The sequence below is a fragment of the Mobula birostris genome, chromosome 20 (genome assembly GCF_030028105.1).
Source record: "Mobula birostris isolate sMobBir1 chromosome 20, sMobBir1.hap1, whole genome shotgun sequence".
Taxonomy (NCBI): Eukaryota; Metazoa; Chordata; class Chondrichthyes; order Myliobatiformes; family Myliobatidae; genus Mobula; species Mobula birostris.
Window position 1 is genome coordinate 36,018,730 of NC_092389.1, and position 21,913 is coordinate 36,040,642.

At 46.3% G+C, this 21,913-nt stretch overlaps 1 protein-coding gene across 4 annotated transcripts in view; it reads left to right on the plus strand.

Moving 5' to 3' along the window:
• Nucleotides 1-21,913, plus strand: part of LOC140185143 (transmembrane protein 107-like) — a 57,688-nt gene that overhangs the window by 14,662 nt on the left and 21,113 nt on the right. For all 4 annotated transcript variants that reach the window (XM_072238519.1, XM_072238516.1, XM_072238517.1 and 1 more), the window contains exon 3: nt 2,441-2,508. In XM_072238519.1, the coding sequence (XP_072094620.1) occupies nt 2,441-2,508 (68 nt within the window). The remainder of the gene's footprint in view (nt 1-2,440; nt 2,509-21,913) is intronic.

Consider the following 21,913-nt stretch of genomic DNA (forward strand, 5'->3'; position numbering starts at 1 on the left):
CTGTTTGATCGCCTATAATATCCCATTAATGTGGTCCTACTTATCTATTCCTCAGTTCTGACCATAAAGCCTCACCAGACAAGATCTCTTGTCTGTCCTGACTACGCACTGCCATGTCATTTTCCCTGACTAATCATGCAACCCCTCCCCTTTAATCCCTCCTGCTCTGTCATGTCTAAAACTCAGAACCCAGTAGCGTTGATCTGCCAGTTCTGCCCCCTTGCAACCAAGTCTCACTAGTAGCTGCAACATAATAATTCCTCGTGCTGATCCATGCCCGAAGCTCATCTGCCTTTGCTTTGTAATATATGCAGCTTAAAATATTATTCCCACCATTTTCATGCCTCTGATTTCTGATATTGTAGGTAGGCTTAACTTCATCTTTCTCCACAACCATTCCACTATCGGTTCTGGAACTCTGCTTCTCATCCCCCATAACTCAAGCTTAAACCTCCTTCCATCCACCCCCACTGTGTCCATAGTTCATTAACAAACCTTCCTGCTAGTATATTAGTTCCCCTCCAGTTCAGGTGCAAGCTGTACCTTCTGTCCAGGTCCCACCTTCCATGAAAGAGAGCCCAATGATACAAGAAATCTGACGTCCTCCCTCCTACACCATCTCCTTGGCCACGTGGCACCGGTAGACATCATGATGCCACAACCCTGGATGTGCTGTCCTTTACCTTGGCACCTAACTCCTTGAACTCACTTTGCAGGACCTTGTGACCCCTCCTACTCCTGTCATTGTTACCTATTTGGACCATGACCTCTGGCTGCTGATCCTCCCACTTAAGAATTCTGTGGACTTGATCTGAGATGCTCATGACCCTGGCACCTGGGAGGCAACATATGATCCAGGAATCTCGTTCTCATCCACAGAACCTCCTTTCTGTTCCCCTAAGTAAGGAGTCACTTTTCACTTTTCACCACAGCACACCTCTTCTCCCTTCTGAGCTAAAGACTAGCTTTCCTCTGCTAGGTCATCCACCCCCAGTGGTATCTAAAGTGGTATACCTGTTGTTGAGCGGGATGGCCACAGAGGTACTCTTCACTGGCTGCCTAGCCCCTTTCCACCTCCTGACAGTCACCCAGTTAAGTGTGTCCTGTACCTTGGGTGAAACTACCTTCCTGTATATACCCTTCAGCCTCCTGAATGATCCGGAGTTCATCCAGTTCTAGCTCCAGCTCCTTAACACGGTCTGTTAGAAGCAGCAGCTGGATGCACTTCTTGCAAGTGTAGTGGTCAGGGACAGTGGAGGTCTCTGTGCCTTCCCACATCCCGCAAGTGGAGCATTCCACTATCCTGCCTGGTGACCCCACTGCTCTAAATGTGCAATAAGAAAGAATAAATAATCAAAAAAATCTGCCTATGGCCGACACCTTTCCTCAGCAAAGGCCTTTAACTGCCCACTCTTACACTGTCCCACTCACGCGATGGCCACTCTGCTTAAGCCTAACTTCTTTTTATTGGACCTTGCCAAGTGCCTAGTTATGTGCAATCCAATGTCACTTTGGAAACTGTGTCGCGTAAAATGTGCCAACTGCCCCTACTCACTTCTTTCATTCGTTCATGGCTGTTTTTCTTCTCAACTCTTACCTTCTCCCTGTAACCATTAACTCCGTTACAAATCAAGAACCTATCAATCTCTGCCTTAAGTACACCCAATGACTTGGTGTAGACAGCTCTGCAGCAATGAATTTCACACCCTCTGGCTAAAAAGATCGCTTCTCAACTCCATTTTAAAGGGGCTTCCCTTTATTTTGAGTCTCTGCTCTCTGATCCTAAACTCTTCTTCTAATGGAAACATCTTCTCCATACCTTCTAGTTTTTGCTAGGTTTCAATAAAATTCCTCCTCATCCTTCCGATCTCCACTGTGTATAGCCCCAGAGATCAAAGGCTTCTCATGTATTCAGTCCCGGGATTGCTCTTATTGATGTCCCCCCCCCCCCCCCAAAATAATTTCTTGCACTTACTTGATCAACTACTTCTTTTTGCTTGCCTTTAATTGTGTTGTTTTTCTTTTCTTTACTCTGACTGTGCTGGTACGAGCTTGTGTTTTATACTCTGCCCACTACTTGGGATCATCATTAATACCTTTGCCGCTCATTGAGAGTAATTTGGGAAATAATTGATTGGACTGGGTCTCTCTACTTTTCGTGGGCAGGACCTAATTGGACAGTTTTCCATATTATCAGGGAAGTTTAGCCCACATTGTCCATGCTGACCATTGTCTCATTTGTCCCCACTAGGGCCAAATCCTTCTATGCCTTGCCTATTTAAGTGGCTTTTAAACAGGGTGATTCAACCTGAATTTGCATGTGAAATTCTACTTTGCTTTTCTGAGTTTACATATGTTGTCCCTTTATTTGTTTTTTTTAAAGTTATCCCTTCAATTGCCTGCTAATATATATTCTTGGATGCTTGTTTTTTTGTTATAGGAAGATAATGTGCTGGCTTGTCTTCCCTCAAGTTACACCCTTCAGCAGTATCAAAGGCGTGACACAGAGTAAGTACTTGTGCCAAGGAAAGTATCTATTATTATAATAATAAACTTCTGAAGGGTCTCAGCAGGTCAGGCAGCATCTGTGGACGGAAATGTTTCAGGTTGAGACCCTTCATCTGGAAGGTGTCCAGTTTATGGAGTTGAGGAGAAGGGGTGGAGTATATATTATTAGTATTATTAATTAGATTGATAACGTGCTGAGGTATCAGTTACAAGGTGTCTCTACAGCAGGGTTCCCAACCTTTTGTATGCCACGGACCCCTACCTAGATCATATGTTACCTCTCAGGTCCGTGGACCCCAGTTTTGGAACCCCTGCTCTGCAGTAAACAAGTGTGTTTGCCACCCATTGCAGCACCAACATAGCATATCCACATTGTGCGTGAGTGGGCCAGTGAAGGAGTGGAGCTTTGAGGCTTTGATTCGAGAGGCTTCGACGAGAAGAGGCAGAGGACAAGCTAGCTCGCAGTTAGTTTTTACAATGTCTACTGAGACGGTGATGTGCCTCTCATGTGAGATGCAGCAGTCTTGGGGGAACTCCCCTCTCCCACAGAGTCACATCTGCCAGAAGTGCACACGGCTGGGTGATCTGGAAGACCATGTAAGGAATCTGGAGAAGCAGCTGGATGACCTTCGACTCATAAGGGAGAATGAGGCAGTCATAGTTGACTACAGGGAGGTAGTCACACCTAGGCTGTCGGAAGCAGGTCGTTGGATGACAGTTAGAGGGGGGGAAAGCGAAGGTGAGCAGACAGGTAGTGTAGAGCACCCCTGTAGCCATTCCCCTGAATAATAAGTTTACCGTCCTGGATACTGTTGGCGGGGACGACCGACCAGGTGTGAGCCACGGTGGCAGGGCTTCCAGCACTGAGTCTGACCCGCTGGTGCAGAAGGGTGGGACGGAGAAGAGGAGAGCTGTCATCATTGGAGACTCTATAGTCATGGGAGCAGGCAGGAGATTTTGTGGACGTGAGAAGGACACCTGCATGGTTTGTTCCCCCCGAGTGCTAGGGTCCGGGATGTCTCTGACCGGGTGCACAATATCCTGGTACGAGACGGAAAGCAACCAGAAGTCGTGATACATGTTGGGACCAACGACATAGGCAGGAAGAGGGATGAGGTCCAGAAGTGTGAGTTTCGGGAACTAGGCAGAAGGCTGAAGAACAGGACCTCAAGGGTGGCGTTCTCAGGATTGCTGCCAGTGCTACGTGACAGTGATGGTAAGAATTGGAGGAGGTGGCAGTTGAATTCGTGGCTGAGGAGTTGGTGCAGGGAGCAGGGTTTTAGATTTTAAGATCATTGGGATCTCTTCTGGGGAAGGTGGGACCTGTACAGATTGGATGGGTTGCACCTGAACTCGAGGGGGAGCAATATCCTTGCAGGTAGGTTTGCTAGCATGGTTCGGGAGGGTTTAAACTAATTTGCAAGGGGGATGGGACCCAGAGCGATAGAGCAGTGAAAGAAGTGCATGGAGTAAAGCCAGATCTAACATACAGAGAGGCTTTGAGGAAAGAGAAGCAGAATAAACGGTATAAAGACAGTAAGGTAGAAGGGCTGAAATGTGTGTAACTCAATGCAAGAAGCATCAGGAACAAAGGTGATGAACTGAGAGCTTGGGTACATACATGGAATTATGATGTAGTGGCCATTACAGAGACTTGGCTGGCACCAGGGCAGGAATGGATTCTCAATATTCTTGGATTTCAGTGCTTTAAAAGGGATAGAGAGGGTGGAAAAAGGGGAGGAGGGGTGGCATTACTGGTCAGGGATACTATTACAGCTACAGAAAGGGTGGGTAATGTAGCAGGATCCTCTTTTGAGTCAATATGGGTGGAAGTCAGGAACAGGAAGGGAGCAGTTACTCTATTGGGGGTATTCTGTAGGCCCCCTGGTAGCAGCAGAGATACAGAGGAGCAGATTGGGAGGCAGATTTTGGAAAAGTGCAAAAATAACAGGGTTGTTATCATGGGTGACTTTAACTTCCCTAATATTGATTGGCACCTGATTAGTTCCAAGGGTTCAGATGGGGCAGAGTTTGTTAAGTGTGTCCAGGACGGATTCCTGTCATAGTATGTGGACAGGCCGACCAGGGGGAACGCCATACTAGATCTAGTACTAGGTAATGAACCGGGTCAGGTCACAGATCTCTCAGTGGGTGAGCATCTGGGAGACAGTGACCACCGCTCCCTGGCCTTTAGCATTATCATGGAAAAGGATAGAATCAGAGAGGACAGGAAAATTTTTAATTGGGGAAAGGCAAATTATGAGGCTATAAGGCTAGAACTTGCGGGTGTGAATTGGGATGATGCTTTTGCAGGGAAATGTACTATGGACATGTGGTCGATGTTTAGAGATCTCTTGCGGGATGTTAGGGATAAATTTGTCCTGGTGAGGAAGATAAAGAATGGTAGGGTGAAGGAACCATGGGTGACAAGTGAAGTGGAAAATCTAGTCAGGTGGAAGAAGGCAACATACATGAGGTTTAGGAAGCAAGGATCAGATGGGTCTATTGAGGAATATAGGGAAGCAAGAAAGGAGCTTAAGAAGGGGCTGAGAAGAGCAAGAAGGGGGCATGAGAAGGCCTTGGCGAGTAGGGTAAAGGAAAACCCCAAGGCATTCTTCAATTATGTGAAGAAAAAAAGGATGACAGGAGTGAAGGTAGGATCGATTAGAGATAAAGGTGGGAAGATGTGCCTGGAGGCTGGGGAAGTGAGCGAGGTCCTCAATGAATACTTCTCTTCGGTATTCACCAATGAGAGGGGACTTGATGATGGTGAGGACAATATGAGTGAGGTTGATGTTCTGGAGCATGTTGATATTAAGGGAGAGAAGGTGTTGGAGTTGTTAAAATACATTAGGACAGATAAGTCCCCAGGGCCTGACGGAATATTCCCCAGGCTGCTCCATGAGGCGAGAGAAGAGATTGCTGAGCCTCTGGCTAGGATCTTTATGTCCTCATTGTCCACGGGAATGGTACCGGAGGATTGGAGGGAGGCGAATGTTGTCCCTTTGTTCAAAAAAGGTAGTAAGGATAGTCCGGGTAATTATAGACCAGTGAGCCTTACGTCTGTGGTGGGAAAGCTGTTGGAAACGATTCTTAGAGATAGGATCTATAGGCATTTAGAGAATCATGGTCTGATCAGGGACAGTCAGCATGGCTTTGTGAAGGGCAGATCGTGTCTAACAAGCCTGATTGAGTTCTTTGAGGAGGTGACCAGGCATATAGATGAGGGTAGTGCAGTGGATGTGAGTTAAATGGATTTTAGTAAGGCATTTGACAAGGTTCCACACGGTAGGCTTATTCAGAAAGTTAGAAGGCATGGGATCCAGGGAAGTTTGGCCAGATGGATTCAGAATTGGCTTGCCTGCAGAAGGCAGAGGGTGGTGGTGGAGGGAGTACATTCAGATTGGAGGATTGTGACTAGTGGTGTCCCACAAGGATCTGTTCTGCGACCTCTACTTTTCATGATTTTTATTAACGACCTGGATGTAGGGGTAGAAGGGTGGGTTGGTAAGTTTGCAGATGACACAAAGGTTGGTGGTATTGTAGATAGTGTAGAGGATTGTCAAAGATTGCAGAGAGGCATTGATAGGATGCAGGAGTGGGCTGAGAAGTGGCAGATGGAGTTCAACCCGGAGAAGTGTGAGGTGGTACACTTTGGAAGGACAAACTCCAAGGCAGAGTACAAAGTAAATGGCAGGATACTTGGTAGTGTGGAGGAGCAGAGGGTTCTGGGGGTACATGTCCACAGATCCCTGAAAGTTGCCTCACAGGTGGATAGGGTAGTTAAGAAAGCTTATGGGGTGTTAGCTTTCATAAGTCGAGGGATAGAGTTTAAGAGTCGCGATGTAATGATGCAGCTCTATAAAACTCTGGTTAGGCCACACTTGGAGTACTGTGTCCAGTTCTGGTCACCTCACTATAGGAAGGATGTGGAAGCATTGGAAAGGGTACAGAGGAGATTTACCAGGATGCTGCCTGGTTTAGAAAGTATGCATTATGATTAGAGATTAAGGGAGCTAGGGCTTTACTCTTTGGAGAGAAGGAGGATGAGAGGAGACATGATAGTGGTGTACAAGATAATAAGAGGAATAGATAGAATGGATAGCCAGCGCCTCTTCCCCAGGGCACCACTGCTTAATATAAGAGGACATGGCTTTAAGGTAAGGGGTGGGAAGTTCAAGGGGGATATTAGAGGAAGGTTTTTTTACTCAGAGAGTGGTTGGTGTGTGGAATGCACTGCCTGAGTCAGTGGTGGAGGCAGATACACGAGTGAATTTTAAGAGACTACTGACAGGTATACGGAGGAATTTAAGGTGGGAGCTTATATGGGAGGCAGGGTTTGAGGGTCGGCACAACATTGTGGGCTGAAGGGCCTGTACTGTGCTGTACTATTGTATGTTCTATGTTGTTCAACAAAACAGCAGCAACAACAAAGTAAAACAACAGCAAAATAAGTCCATTGCCTCCCTCCCTTCCACTTGCACACTCAGACAGGCCTCCAACCCTAGGACAGGCCACCTCCAGAGTCCTCCAGAGTCCTTGGTCGCAGACTCTCAGATGTGCAGACATTGGACCTCCAACCTCTAGTCCAGGGGTTCCCACCTGGGGTCCGTGAACCCTTTTCTTAATGGTATTGGTGTGTGGCATTAAAAAAAGGTTGAATGTGAACCCTTGCTTTAGATCATTGCCAGGACTTGCAGACATCATGCCTCCGACTTGCAGACATCATGCCTCCAACTTCCAGACACACCAGCCCAGGAGCTTCGACCATCAGGTCTCGACTTCTGGCGTCATTAACTTTGGTCTTCGATATCCAGTATCAACCCCAGGACATGCCAGTCATGGAACTTTGAACTCTAGATGTGCACAGACCTTGCTGACAATAGAGTCACAGGGCCCGTTTCCATTCTATACTACTCTGACACTATAACACTTTCTTAATTCCTTTTTTTTTGCCTTTCCAAGCCCAGCTGCAATGAAGCATCATTGGGTTTGTGTAATAGCACAGGTTCTCAAACAATTTATCCAAACCAAGTGATGTTCATTAAGTATTTTGGAAGATAAAACAATTATTGCATCAACAATCTTTGTGTTCTTAATGAGCATAATAATCTTTTTTCCATTCATTTCCCCCTAAAATTAGTACATCCGGTGCAGTAGGAGAAAGCAGTAAGTCTCTTAATGTCTGCTTCACAATTCAGCAAGAGTCCATTTTTGCTCCATCCCAATAGTCTTTGATTTTTCATATTCTCTTTTCTACAAACTTTCACAAGCTCCAGCGAATAAAGGCATAAGCCATTTAACATTTCCCTGTGTTACGTACCCCGTAACTGGGTTGCCAAACCAGCAGAAATGGATCACTCAGTTGGAGTCTGGATTACTAGAACTAAGAAAGTTTTATTAAAGAAACAAGCAACACAGTACTCTAATCAAAAGGATAATGAATGCAACAGTTCAGCAATGATAAACACACATGTACACAGAATTAAGATAACAGGATTAATCAAGCTCTATCGTTGTCTCGGGGTAAATGACCAGTTTCAAAGTGACGCAAAGTTCAGTTCAATTTAGTTCAGTTCAGCTCGCAGTAATCGCTGCCGTGGCGATGGACGGTGGGGGGAAGGAGAGAGAGAGCAAAACGAATGAATATTCAAGGTTTCCACACAGACCTTCGCAGTCAGCTTTCGGGCGAGTCCTTTGTGATGTCATCTGAGGTCACCGACCGTGACCCCTCTGTTTCCAGATACGATCGTTTCTCTGCGGTGAACCTGGCACCCAGGCAAGGGTGGACACACACCAGGTTCCCGCCGATCATGCCTTTCCACCCTATGCGTCTATGGCCTGGTACTTCCCACTGACTTGTGGGAGACGCACCGCTTCCAGGGTCTTGTTATCTCGGGTGTCGTGTGTGTCGCCTTAGCGAACCTGTCCCTTTTTATCCCCCTGCTGGGGTATCGCCCGTCCATCACTTCAAACAGTTCAGGGTTCAAAGGGGGAGCCGCTCTTGACAGCTCTCCTTCCCATTCATTACCCATCTCCCAATGCTGCTCCATTGTTTTCCTTATCTCTCTCTCTCCTGCAGTCAGGTGGCAGACCAACTGCTGATCCCACTGGTGCCAGCACAGGACAGCTACATCTTAATCTATGTGTATTCTTGTCACACTTCCCCCCTTTAAGGATTTTTACTGGGGGGTAAAAATTACAATCATGAATACCTTATTTGATACACACACAAATATATATCTTTATCAGCTATTTGGCTAATATAGCGAGTTTGAAGTTGTCAACACCTGACACAGTCAGCCATCACATTTTCTGTTCCTTTTATATGTGTTGTTAATAATCCCTTAGACCAGGCTCCAACTTAGCAAACTTCATAGTGGCCAAAAACACTGATGAATTGCGATCAATGTAACCTCTTATTGGGTTTTGTCCCGGACCACAATAACAAGGGTTGTCCCATTCCGACTTAGTTTTCTCTCGCAAGGGCTTAGTAGGAGGGGGAGGGGTAGTAACCGCAGAGTTATTGCAAAACTCCCTACAGTACCCCACCATCTCCAAGAGCCTCCTGAGGGCCCTCTTGTCTGTCGGGGTTGGGAGGTCAGCGATAGCCTGCACTGTAGCTTGCATCGCTGCCAGCTGCCCCTGTGTCACCACAGTTCCCAGGTATATGACCTTCGTGTGGCCGAACTCATTTTTTTCAAGGTTCACTATCATGCTGGCTTCAGACAGCCGTATGGCCTAGTGTAACAGACACCCCCCAACGTCCCAGTTCTTTGCATCGCCTCGGGACAATCAAACACACGTGTGCGAGTTTAATTACTTCTAAAGAGTCACTTTGTTTGGGGATTAAGGGAGAGACCTTATCAGCAGAGCTGGCCAAAACAATAGCCTTCTCCCATCTGGTCGATACTCATCTTTTCAAAATGGTTTTTTTCCTCCTATCAGGGGGACCCTAGCTTCATTGATTTCCGCGCTAACACCGCCTAGGTTTGTTAGCATATCAAAAGCCTGTGACCATCTCAGTTCGCGTCGGTCATAATCAATAACATCCTTCCTCCTGGGCAGCCGGTAAACCTCTTTCATGATTCCACCAACTGTTTCCTCCAGCACCACAAATTGTCCACCGGGGGGTACCTTGTGGGCCAGGTTAAAAATCTCATCCCCATAACTCTTTTGCACCACCCCCCATTCCTCATCTGCGGGCACGGCACTTGGTCTCCCTTGCTTCCTTAGCACTTCCTCCTCCACATAATAGCCTACTAGTTCCCTTGTTAAGTCTGTGTCAGAGAGAGCTGTCTCTGCCAAAACCATCAGCCCCTCGTCTCACTCCTGCGTCTGCACAAATTCTTTCCTGGCTACTGCTACGTCTGTCCCAGCTCCCTCACTACCTCTTGTCTCACTACACTCCTTCTTTTCACTTTCTACCCCCTTCTCGTACAAGGCTGGCAGAAACGTCTCAGCTAAATTTACTACCGTGGTCTCGTGATGAACCTGTGAGTCCATGGGCGGGGCCTCAATGCTGGCAGGCTGACCTGTCAATCTCACGGCTGGGAACACGATTCCCCCGGCGAGGTCATTACCGAGCAAGACTTCCACGCTTTTCATCGGTAATTCGGACCTCACCCCGATCGTGACTAGTCCAGAGACCAGGTTGCTTTGTAAGTGTACCTGGTGCAAAGGGACTGTCTCTGTCCCTTCTCCAACACCTTTGACCTTGACTTCCCCAGTCTGGGTCTCTGAGTTAAACTCTAATACACTCTTCAGTATCAGTGACTGACACGCTCCCGTGTCTCTCCAGATCCGCACTGGAACTGGTTTTAACCCCTCCTTCACTGACACCAATCCGGCCGAGATAAACCTCTCGCGCCCTTCCTGAACTTTGGCAGACCTGTCCTTCCCTAGCGGTTCATTTACCAGCTCGATACAGCCAGTCAAAATCGCCGTTTTTCCTTTTCCCGTCTCCTTTGGGGCAAAGCACCTGGACGCAAAGTGTCCGACTTTCCCGCAATTATAACAGACGACCCCAGGAGACTTCCTACCAGACTGCTCCCGGTCTACCTTATTCTTCTCACTAGTCCCCGGCTTACTTTCTAACTTTTCCGGCGGACTCTCCCCACCGACCTCACTACCCTTCTGGTAGCCTTTACTCGGGGCAAACTTCATTTTATGCGTCAACGCATACTCATCCGCTAACTTAGCAGTTGCGGCTAACGTGGCTGCCTCTTTCTCATCTAGGTAGGGTCTCATACCCTCAGGGACACAACCTTTAAACTGCTCAATCAGGATCAGCTGTAGCAGTCTGTCATAATCCCCCTCTACCCCCTTCGAGGCACACCAACGCTCACAATATGTCTGCATCTCACGGGTAAACTCTAAATACGTGCGGTCCCACTGCTTCCTCGCATTCCGGAACCTCTGCCGGTATGCCTCCGGGACCAACTCATAAATCCTGAGGATGGTCTCCTTCACCACCTCGTACCTCTGGGCATCTTCCGCGGACAAGGCTGAGTAAGCTTGTTGGGCTTTCCCTTTCAGTACACTCTGAAGCAAAACAACCCACTTATCCCTCGGCCAGTCCTGACTTGTAGCAACTTTTTCGAAATGCAGAAAGTACCGATCCACGTCGGTATTGTGAAATGGGGGAACCAGCCTAATCTCCTGGGTCGCCCGGAACCCTCCACCTTGGTTCGGCACAGGCCCCTGCTCTGCCCTTATCTTTAACTTCTCCAGCTCGAATTCCCTTTCCCTCTGTTTTTCCTCTCGCTCCAGCTCGCGCGCTCGCGCTCTCTCTCTCTCTCTCTCTCTCTCTCGCCTCTCTAACTCTCTCTCTTTCTCTCTCTCCTGCCTCTCTAACTCTCTCTCTTTCTCTTTCTCCTGCCTTTCTAACTCTCTCTCTTTCTCCTGCCTTTCTAACTCTCTCTCTTTCTCCCACCTTTCTAACTGTTTCTCTTCGTGTTCTAAGTGCCTTACCCGGAACTCGTGCTCGAGTCTCAGTTTTTCAAGCTGCACCTGTACCGCGTTTCCAGCAGGTTTTTCAATGGACACCACCTTCAGCTCCCCTTGGGGAAACACACCTTTAGATACATAGTGCTCTACGATAGCTCTGTGTATCTCCTCTCTCCTCATTGTCGACTTCCCCTTAGCAAGATTCAACCGTTTGGCCACAGCTACCAATTCCGATTTCCTGGCATCCTCTAATGCCTCCAAGGTTGGCGCCTTTATAATTTCCTCAGCCTCCATTTCTGCTGTTTGTCTTTTCTTTCTTTCGGGAATTTTGACCCAATCAATTTACTCCGTCCCAAACTTAGCTTTCAAAATCACGGACGAGAACCCCACTTATGTTACGTACCCCGTAACTGGGTTGCCAAACCAGCAGAAATGGATCACTCAGTTGGAGTCTGGATTACTAGAACTAAGAAAGTTTTATTAAAGAAACAAGCAACACAGTAATCAAAAGGATAATGAATGCAACAGTTCAGCAATGATAAATACACATGTACACAGAATTAAGATAACAGGATCAATCAAGCTCTATCGTTGTCAAGGGGTAAATGACCAGTTTCAAAGTGACGCAAAGTTCAGTTCAATTGAGTTCAGTGCAGTTCGCAGTAATCGCTGCCGTGGGAGATGGACGGTGGGGGGAAGGAGAGAGAGAGCAAAACGAATGAATATTCAAGGTTTCCACACAGACCTTCGCAGTCAGCTTTCGGGCGAGTCCTTTGTGATGTCATCTGAGGTCACCGACCGTGACCTCCTCCGTTTCCAGATATGATCGTTTCCCTGCGGTGAACCTGGCACCCAGGCAAGGGTGGACACACACCAGGTTCCCGCCGATTGTGCCTTTCCACCCTGTGCGTTTATGGCCCGGTACTTCCCACCGACTTGTGAGAGGCGCACCACTTCCAGGGTCTCGTTACCTCGGGTGTCGTGTGTGTCCTGCCTTAGCGAACCTGTCCCTTTTTATCCCCCTGCTGGGGTATCGCCTGTCCATCACTTCAAACAGTTCAGGGTTCAAAGGGGGAGCCGCTCTTGACAGCTCTCCTTCCCCTTTATTACCCATCTCCCAATGCTGCTCCATTGTTTTCCTTATCTCTCTGTCTCCTGAAGACAGGTGGCAGACCAACTGCTGATCCCACCGGTGCCAGCACAGGACAGCTACATCTTAATCTATGTGTATTCTTGTCACACCTGTAACTCAAGTCCCTCACTGTAGGGAAGCTGAATATTCTCGGGTAAGTTGTCTGGGAAGATGGGTAAAATAGAAAAGGAGTTGGAATAGCACTGACAGTAAAAGTTGTGATTGGGACAAGAATGAGAAGTAACCATACTACGGGGCTTGGGAATTGAAAGCAGTCTGGGTGGAAATAAACCAAGTGAAGAGAAGAAATGATTGGAGGAATGATCTGTTGGCTCCATGAAGAGTAGCTGTTCTGTTAGACAGCTGTTAATCATGAATTGTAACAGAAGTAAAGCAACAATTGTATAGAACTGAAATCGGCAAAAGGTGGCTTCCTGAAATACCTGAATGAGAGATAACTTGATAGAGGTGTACAAAATAAAAAGAGGCATCGATAGAGTGCACAGCCAGAAACTTTTTTCCCCGTGTAGAAATTGCTAATATGAGGGGGTATAACCTTAAGGTATTTGGACGAAAGTATGGGCGGATGTCGAATAGTTTCTGTTTTTGCACAGTGGTGGGTATATGCCAAGGGTGGTGTAGAGGTAGATGCATTAGGGATATAGTGGATTCTGGTTAATTGGGACACATTGGGCCCAGTACATTTTGGCCCAATTAAGTGGCTGTCTCAATTAGCTGAAGTTTCATGGAAATAATTTTTTAAAAAAGAAATTACTGTTACCTGAATGACATTTTATGTATTTAAATGAAATAAAGAACAAACTAGAACACTGCCAATACCTCTACAGTACTATAAAACTGTTTATTAGTGTTTCTGTAAGAATCTCTTCACTGCCTCTGTTGTGTTTGTCTCCATAACCACCCCAGACTGGATATTCCAGGCACCCAGTACTCACTGTGTATAAGTAAGTTTGCCCCACACATCATCTTTGAACTTGCCCCCCCCCCCTCACCTTACATGGATGCCCTCTAGTATTAGACATTTCAGCTTTGGGAAAAGTTAGAACAAAACGTTACAGCACTGTACAGGCCATTTGGCCCACAATGTTGTGCTGACCTTTTAACCAACTCTTACACTCAATCTAGCTCATAAATCCTATCCCTAAGAACCCTGTATTGGTCAACACCCCAGTAATCTTGTCTTTTGCCTCTTCATTTCCTGGGGTATATCCCATCAGACTCTGGGGTCTTATCCACCTTACCTACTCCCTCTACACCCGTGACTGTGTGGCTAGGCACAGGTCAAATGCCATCTATCAGTTGGCTGATGATACAACCATTGTTGGCAGAATCTCAGATGGTGATGAGATATACCAGCTAGTTGAGGGGTGTCGTAGCAACAACCATGCACTCAATGTCAGTACTGATTCTGGACTTCAGAAAGAAAGACAAGGGAGCACACATCAGATCTCGTAGAGGGGTCAGAAAGAGTGAGCAATTTCAAGGTCCCGGGTTTCAGTGTCTTTGAAGATCTAACCTGAACCCAACAGCTACAGTGAAGGCACGACAGCCCCTATATTTCATTATGAGTTTGAGGAGATTTGGTATGTTACCAAAGATACTCGCAAATTTCTACAGATGTACCGTAGAGAGCATTCTAACTGGCTGTGTCACCGTCTAGTGTTGGTGTTGGGAGGCGGGGGGCAGGGTTACTGCACAGGATCAATGTAAGTTGCAGAAAGTTGTAAAGTTAGTCAGCTCCGTCATGGGCACTAGCCTCTGTGGTATCCAGGACATCTTCAGGGAGCGGTGCCTCAGAGAGGTGGCGTCCATTATTAAAGATCCAGGACATGCCTTTTTAAAATTTTATATATAGATATGTGTGTGTGTGTATATATATATATATATATATATATATATATATATATATATATCTCAATAAAGTATGACTGTCACACTATATATATGTATGTATATATGTTTTTTATTATTATATTTTGCATTCTACTGCTGCCGCAAAGTTAACAAATGTCATGACAAGTGCTGGTGATATTGAACCTGATTCTGATTGATGTTCTTTAAGAGTCCCTACATTGCCTCCTCCTTTATCTCAAATTAGGAAGTTCCACTCTGATCTTGCTATCATGCACATTTTTCTCCTTGGTAAATACTGATGTAAAGTACTCATTTAGGTCTCCACCCAAATCCTTCATCTCCAAGTACATGTTCTCTCCTGTATCCTTGAGTGGTCATAACATAGTTATCCTCTTGCTCTTGATGTATGTACAGAATGTCTTGGGATTCTCTGTAATCCTACTTGCCAAGGACTTCTTATGGCACAGAAAAGGTTTTGAGTATTAGGTGACATGGATAGAAAATGAATATTAAACTAATGGGAGTTGTCATTTAACAAAATGGCAGTGTCAAGGTAACTCATCAGTAATAATAAAATAAATGCCTAAAATGACTGGGCCCAGAACAAGCACATTCTTTTTATTTTGTGCACAAGAACAGCCCTGTCACCCGGACTGTTCTGAAGCCTGAACAGAAAACTGCTATTTTTATATAGAATTGGCTTATCAGTTACATATATTAACCATTTGTTAATTTGTATATGTTTGAGTTCTTTACTTGCAAGATTCCCCCCCCCCCCCCCATTGTATAAAGGGAAGATATATTTCAGGAAGACCTTTCTGGAAAAGCCTCACTACAGAGGCCTCACTCTTTTGCCTTGAGTACACGCTATCTCGTCTCTAGTAAGCTGTCTAGCAGTCTCACGTCAAAGTTCTTGCTGGACTACAAATGCCCCAGGTTATCCTTTGCCTTGCTGTGGCTTCCAAACTCCCTCCTCTTTGTCCTGTAGAGGACAACATAAATCATACTTAATTTCAGTAGCAGAGAGACACTGAAGCTCTGTGACAGTCTCGTCAGGGGCATTTGGCTGTTGTATCATGATGGAGGCAGCTGCTCTGTGGGCTAACATTCTACAATGTAATCTCAGGCAAGAGACTAAAAGGAATATGATACTAGCAAGAATACGGCTCCCACTGCTCACTGTACGATTGAGTTGTCCCAGCTCCTGAGTAAAGAGTGAAGCCAACTAAAGAGTCCCCAAGGTGAGGACGGAGTCTTGTGCAGCTCTTTCTCAATCACCCTAACCTTATCACCTTCTACTCTGATGAGCACAGCTAAACTGGTGATATTCTCAGATGTATGTGCAACACTCCTGGCTAACAATAGCACAAGTGCCATTCTTTTTGGCCAACAAGAAGTCCAATCCTAATCTGTTTTTGAAGGGCCACAGTGTGGATTGCCACTATTTTGGCGTTGATGGCCTGACTTGTGTCATGTAGCGCTAAGGCTGTCTCAGTAGCCAGTTTCTTTAGCCTTGAGGTTATATTGATGCTGTCGTGAGTGAGTGAGTCTGGCAGGTCCATAGAACAGGGATACTATTATCCAGAGACATCCAGTTTATGTAATGCTCCTTTGGTGACCCTGTACAGTGGGATGTTGAGTGTGTGTGTCTAGTCCCTTGCTGGTTTCACCCCTATCCCTGTGAACCAGCTTCAGCACAGGGGGTTATGCACTCCATTCTAAGTAGGTTGACACCAACCTTCAATGTTGCATTGGCAAGTGTCATTCCTATGAGCACTGCATTTCCCTGCTCCTTTTAGATTATTAGTTTTGTTCTCAAAATGAAACACAATCAAACTCACTTTGATTCACGGGTATAGGCTGCATTGGCAATCAACCTCCCGAATGTAAAGCCCTCCAGAGCACACCCTAAGGGTAGTACATGATGCACGTTCATAATAAGGTGAAGACAAGTGTTAGGAGTATTAGTGTCATGGGAAACTGTATTTCTGCATTTAGGCAGAAAGTGGATGTCCAGATCACCCAAGACATATAATACATATTGGTTACTTAAGGTGGCAAATAGCAAAGATCAAGAGTTCAGTCCATCACTCCTTATCATCAACGTTCTTCTGGTCAGGTGGCACCGCTGGCTTAACGTGCAAGGCATGTATCCATGTTGGCTTTCCTTGGACCTTCAAAGCAGCGTATGTTGTCAGTAACTCTTGGAATGGACCTTCCTGGTGAGGCTCCAGGCAGTTCTTTTATTGGTAGTCTCTCACCAGTACCCAATCTCCCGGCTGGAAGGTATGGTACTCTACAGTTAGAACATAGAATAGTACAGCACAGTACAGGCCCTTCGGCCCACAATGTTGTGCCGACCCTTAAACCCTACCTTTCATATACCCCCCCCACCTTAAATTCCTCCATATACCTGTCTAGCAGTCTCTTAAATTCCACTAGTGTATCTGCCTCCACCACTGACTCAGGCAGTGCATCCCATGCACCAACCACTCTCTGAGTAAAAAACCTTCCTCTAATATCCCTCTTGAACTTCCCATCCCTTACCTTAAAGCCATGTCCTCTTGTACTGAGCAGTGGTGCCCTGGGGCAGAGGCACTGGCTATCCACTCTATCTATTCCTCTTCATATCTTGTATACCCTATCATGTCTCCTCTCATCTTCCTCCTCTCCAAAGAGTAAAGCCCTAGCTCCCTTAATCTCTGATCATAATCCATACTCTCTAAACCAGGCAGCATCCTGGTAAATCTCCTCTGTACCCTTTCCAATGCTTCCACATCCTTCCTATAGTGAGGCGACCAGAACTGGACACAGTACTCCAAGTGTGGCCTAACCAGATTTTTATGGAGCTGCATCATTACCCCTCGACACTTAAACTCTATCCCTCGACTTATGAAAGCTAATACCCCATAAGCTTTCTTAACTACCCTATCCACCTGTGAGGCAACTTTCAGGGATCTATGGACATGTACCCCCAGATCCCTCTGCTCCTCCACACTACCAAGTATCCTGCCAGTTACTTTTGTACTATGCCTTGGAGTTCGGCCTCCAAAGAGTACTACCTCACACTTCTCCAGGTTGAACTCCATCTGCCACTTCTCAGCCCACTTCTGAATCCTATCAACATCTCTCTGCAATCTTCGACAATCCTCTACACTATCCACAACACCACCAACCTTTGTGTCGCCTGCAAACTTGCCAACCCACCTTTCTACCCCCACACCCAGGTCGTTAATAAAAATCACGAAAATCAGAGGTCCCAGAACCAATCCTTGTGGGACACCACAAGTCACAACCCTCCAATCCGAGTGTACTCCCTCCACCACGACCCTCTGCTTTCTGCAAGAAAGCCAATTCTGAATCCACCTGGCCAAACTTCCCTGGATCCCATGCCTTCTGACGTTCTGAATAAGCTTACCGTGTGGAACCTTGTCAAGTGCCTTACTAAAATCTATGTAGATCACATCCTCTGCACTACCCTCATCTATATGCCTGGTCACCTCCTCAAAGAACTCTATCAGGCTTGTTAGACACAATCTGCCCTTCACAAATCCATGCTGACAGTCCCTGATCAGACCATGATTCTCTAAATGCCTGGAGATCCTCTCTCTAAAAATCTTTTCCAACAGCTTTCCCACCACAGATGTAAGGCTCACTGGTCTATAATTACCCAGGATATCCCTACAACTTTTTTGAACAAGGGGACAACATTCACCTCCCTCCAATCCTCCGCTACCATTCCCGTGGACAACGAGGACATAAAGATCCTAGCTAGAGGCTCAGCATCTCTTCCCTCGCCTCGTGGAGCAGCCTGGGGAAAGTTGTCATGACTTTTTGCGCTTCTGATACATTACAAGGCTTTCATTAGTGTGGGCCGTTATCTCTCAAGATCTTTTTGGGGATCCCAAACCAGAACCTGGGAGTCCAAGGGCTAGTGCAGACATGAGCGGTAAAGGACCTGTTGGTTTCTGTTGACCACGTAAATTGTTCTGCATTTGACAGTGAAGCGAGGCCCTGAAGGGGGGTGGGGGTGGTGGGCAACTAAGTTCAGCAGAGTTAAGAATCCACTTTTGGCAAGACCTGGTCACACCCAGGAAGAGGACAAAATCTTCCTTGAGGACTGGTTTAGGCACACTGACAATGCCCCTCACCCTTTTGTCGGAAAGTTGGCAGTCGGCCCCACTCAGGATATGGCCCAAATAATGCATTTGGGTTGATGAAGCTGCAATTTTTCTCTTGACACCTTGTGGCCCTTGTCAGTAAGGACATACAAAAGGCCTGTAGAGTCCTGTTTAGAGGCTTTGCAATCTGGGGAACATAAAAGCAGATCATCTACATATTGCAGCATTGTGAATTCAGATGGAAAACTACATCTGCCAAGTCCTGGAGTGTTCAAGAAAAGACCGTTGGGCTCTCAGTATATCCCTGTAGGAGGCAGGTCCAGGTATGTTGCAAACAACAGGGATTCTGCAGATGCTGGAAATTCAAGCAACACACATCAAAGTTGCTGGTGAACACAGCAGGCCAGGCAGCATCTCTAGGAAGAGGTACAGTCGACGTTTCAGGCCGAGACCCTTCGTCAGGACTAATTGAAGGAAGGGTTAGTAGGAGATTTGAAAGTGGGAGGAGAGGGGGAGATCCAAAATGATAGGAGAAGACAGGAGGGGGAGGGATGGAGCCAAGAGCTGGACAGGTGATTGGCAAAAGGGATATGAGAGGATCATGGGACAGGAGGTCCGGGGAGAAAGACAAGGGCGGGGGGGAACCCAGCTGATGGGCAAGGGGTATAGTCAGAGGGACAGAGGGAGAAAGCGGTATGTTGTTTGCCTTGGTTTCTGAGGGTAATCCAGAATAATTTTGAAATCCATCACTTACACATTCCATGTATTCATCAACATTTTTGTCTATTCTTTGCATGAAGCTGTGTATCTTATGCCAATCTACAATGCGAGGGAAATATTTCCTCAATGCTTCCAGTAAATTAGCGCTCTGTGCGTTCAGATCAACATCCTGGGCTTGTCTTGCCCATTCAATATGTTCTCCAACTTATTTCCGCTTAAACACCCCCCAAACAGGCATCCACTACTGCATATACAATACTGTGCAAAAGTCTTAGGCACATATTTATAGCTTGGATGCCTCAGACTTTTGCACAGTACTGTATATTGGTTAAAATAGGAAGGTGGTTAGTAAACAAAAATAAGAGTACTTGGCATTGTATTAGCTCAGTAGTATTAAATGTTATTTGGTAATTGGAAAGGTCTTGGGCACCCTTGCTACATATACTGTATGTGTGCCTAAGAGTATTGCACAATGGTGTATATTATCAACATTTGGAGTATGACATTTTACTGAGGTTTTCCATCTTATGAATATATTTTCTATATCCTCCTTAGGATCTGGAGTTGACTCTACTATAATTCAGAGCTAGATCATGGTTTAAACTTAACCAGGGACCTGGCTTGTTCTGGAAATGCCCACATAGGATACAGTCCCACACTAGAGTCATGAGATTAGATTAGGTTATGAGGACATGCAGTCCTCTTTTATTGTCATTTAGTAATGCATGCATTAAGAAATGATACAATATTCCTCCGGTGTGATATCACAGAAACACAGGACAGACCAAGACTGAAAAACTAACAAAACCACATAATTATAACATATAGTTACAACAGTGCAACAATACCATAACTTGATGAAGAACAGGCCATGAGCACAGTACAAAAGTTCAAAGTCTCTCGAAAGTCCCACATCTCACGCAGACGGGAGAAGGAAGAAAACTCTCCCTGCCATGCCCGACCACAGTCCGACTCTGAGTCGTCCGAAAACTTCGAGCTCCGATCAGCCCTCCGACACCAAGTACCGAGCACCATCTCTGCCGAACGCTTCGACCCCAGCCTCGGTTGCCAGCAGCAGGCAGAGCCGGGGATTTTGAGGCCTTCCCTCCGGAGATTCTCGATCGCACAGTAGCAGCGGCAGTGAACCGGGCATTTCAGAAATTTCTCCAGATGTTCCTCTGTGCCTTCTCACGTCTCTCCATCAAATCAGAATTGCACACGGCACCCTACTTACAAATACGATATCATTTCACCGGAGAGCTGCATGCGCTGTGTCACGCCGCCATCTTCTCCTCCTGCTCCCAAATCTAGTACATTGTGCCACTGGACCTTTATATGGGGAACCAGTACCACCTCCTGCACCCCACTGTTGTTCTCTACCTTTCAAAGTGGTGGTCGAAATGTCAGACATTGGCTAGTGCCAATGGTCCCAGATAATCGGGAAGTAGCACCTTGTGTGGACTCTGTGGTAAAGGTAATTTGGGATGCATAGGTTTATGCTCATCTAATTTGTCTTCAGATCCTGGTACTGTTTATTTAAGTTGTTTGTTTTCCCCCTTTTAAAGCAGGCACCATTATCTTTGCTCGTCAAGCACCTCCGTTCCGTCCGCCACAACAGACAGGACCTCCCGGTTGCCACCCATTTCAACTCTGCTTCCCATTCCCATTCGGATATGTCCATACATGGCCTCCTCTACTGCCATGATGAGGCTAAACTCAGGTTGGAGGAGCAACACCTCATATACTGTCTGGGTAGTCTCCAGCCCCTTGGTATGAACATAGAATTCTCCAACTTCCGGTAATTTCCTCCCCCTCCCTTCCCCTATCCCTATTTCACTCTGCCCCCTCCCCCAGCTGCCTACCACCTCCCCCTTGGTTCCACCTCCTTCTACTACCCATTGTGTTTTCCCCTATTCCTTGTTCACCTTTCCTGCCTATCACCTCCCTGCTTCCCCTCCCCCACCCATTTATCTTTCCCCTTACTGGTTTTTCACCTGGAACCTACCAGCCTTCTCCTTCCCACCCTCCCCCCACCTTCTTTATAGGACCTTTGCCCCTTCCCTCTACAGTCCTGACAAAGGGTTCCGGCCTGAAACGTTGACTGATCGTTTCCTCGGATGCTGCCCGACCTGCTGAGTTCCTCCAGCTTGTTGTGAGTGTTGCTTTGACCCCAGCATCTGCAGAGTATTTTGTGTTTATTATCTTTGCCTATTCTTTTTGTATCTTTTCCATCTCTAGCTTTTATTCATTCTCTCTTACGGGATTCATCTAACTGTTTCTATGTACAAGTTTCCCCTGCCATCCGAAGGTAGAGCGTTCCGCTGAAACGGTCCGTAAGCCAGAATGTCGTAAAGCGAAGAAGCAATTACCATTTATTTATATGGGAAAAATTTGTGAGCGTTCGCAGACCCAAAAATAACCTACCAAATCATGCCAAATAACACATAAGACCTAAAATAACAGTAATATAGTAAAAGCAAGAATGATATGATAAATACACAGCCTATATATAAAGCAGAAATACTGCACTGTTCTCCTTAGTGAAAATCTCACGCAAGCGCTCTCGGCAGAAACACTCTCTCCAGTAATCTTTAAGCTATGAAGCTGC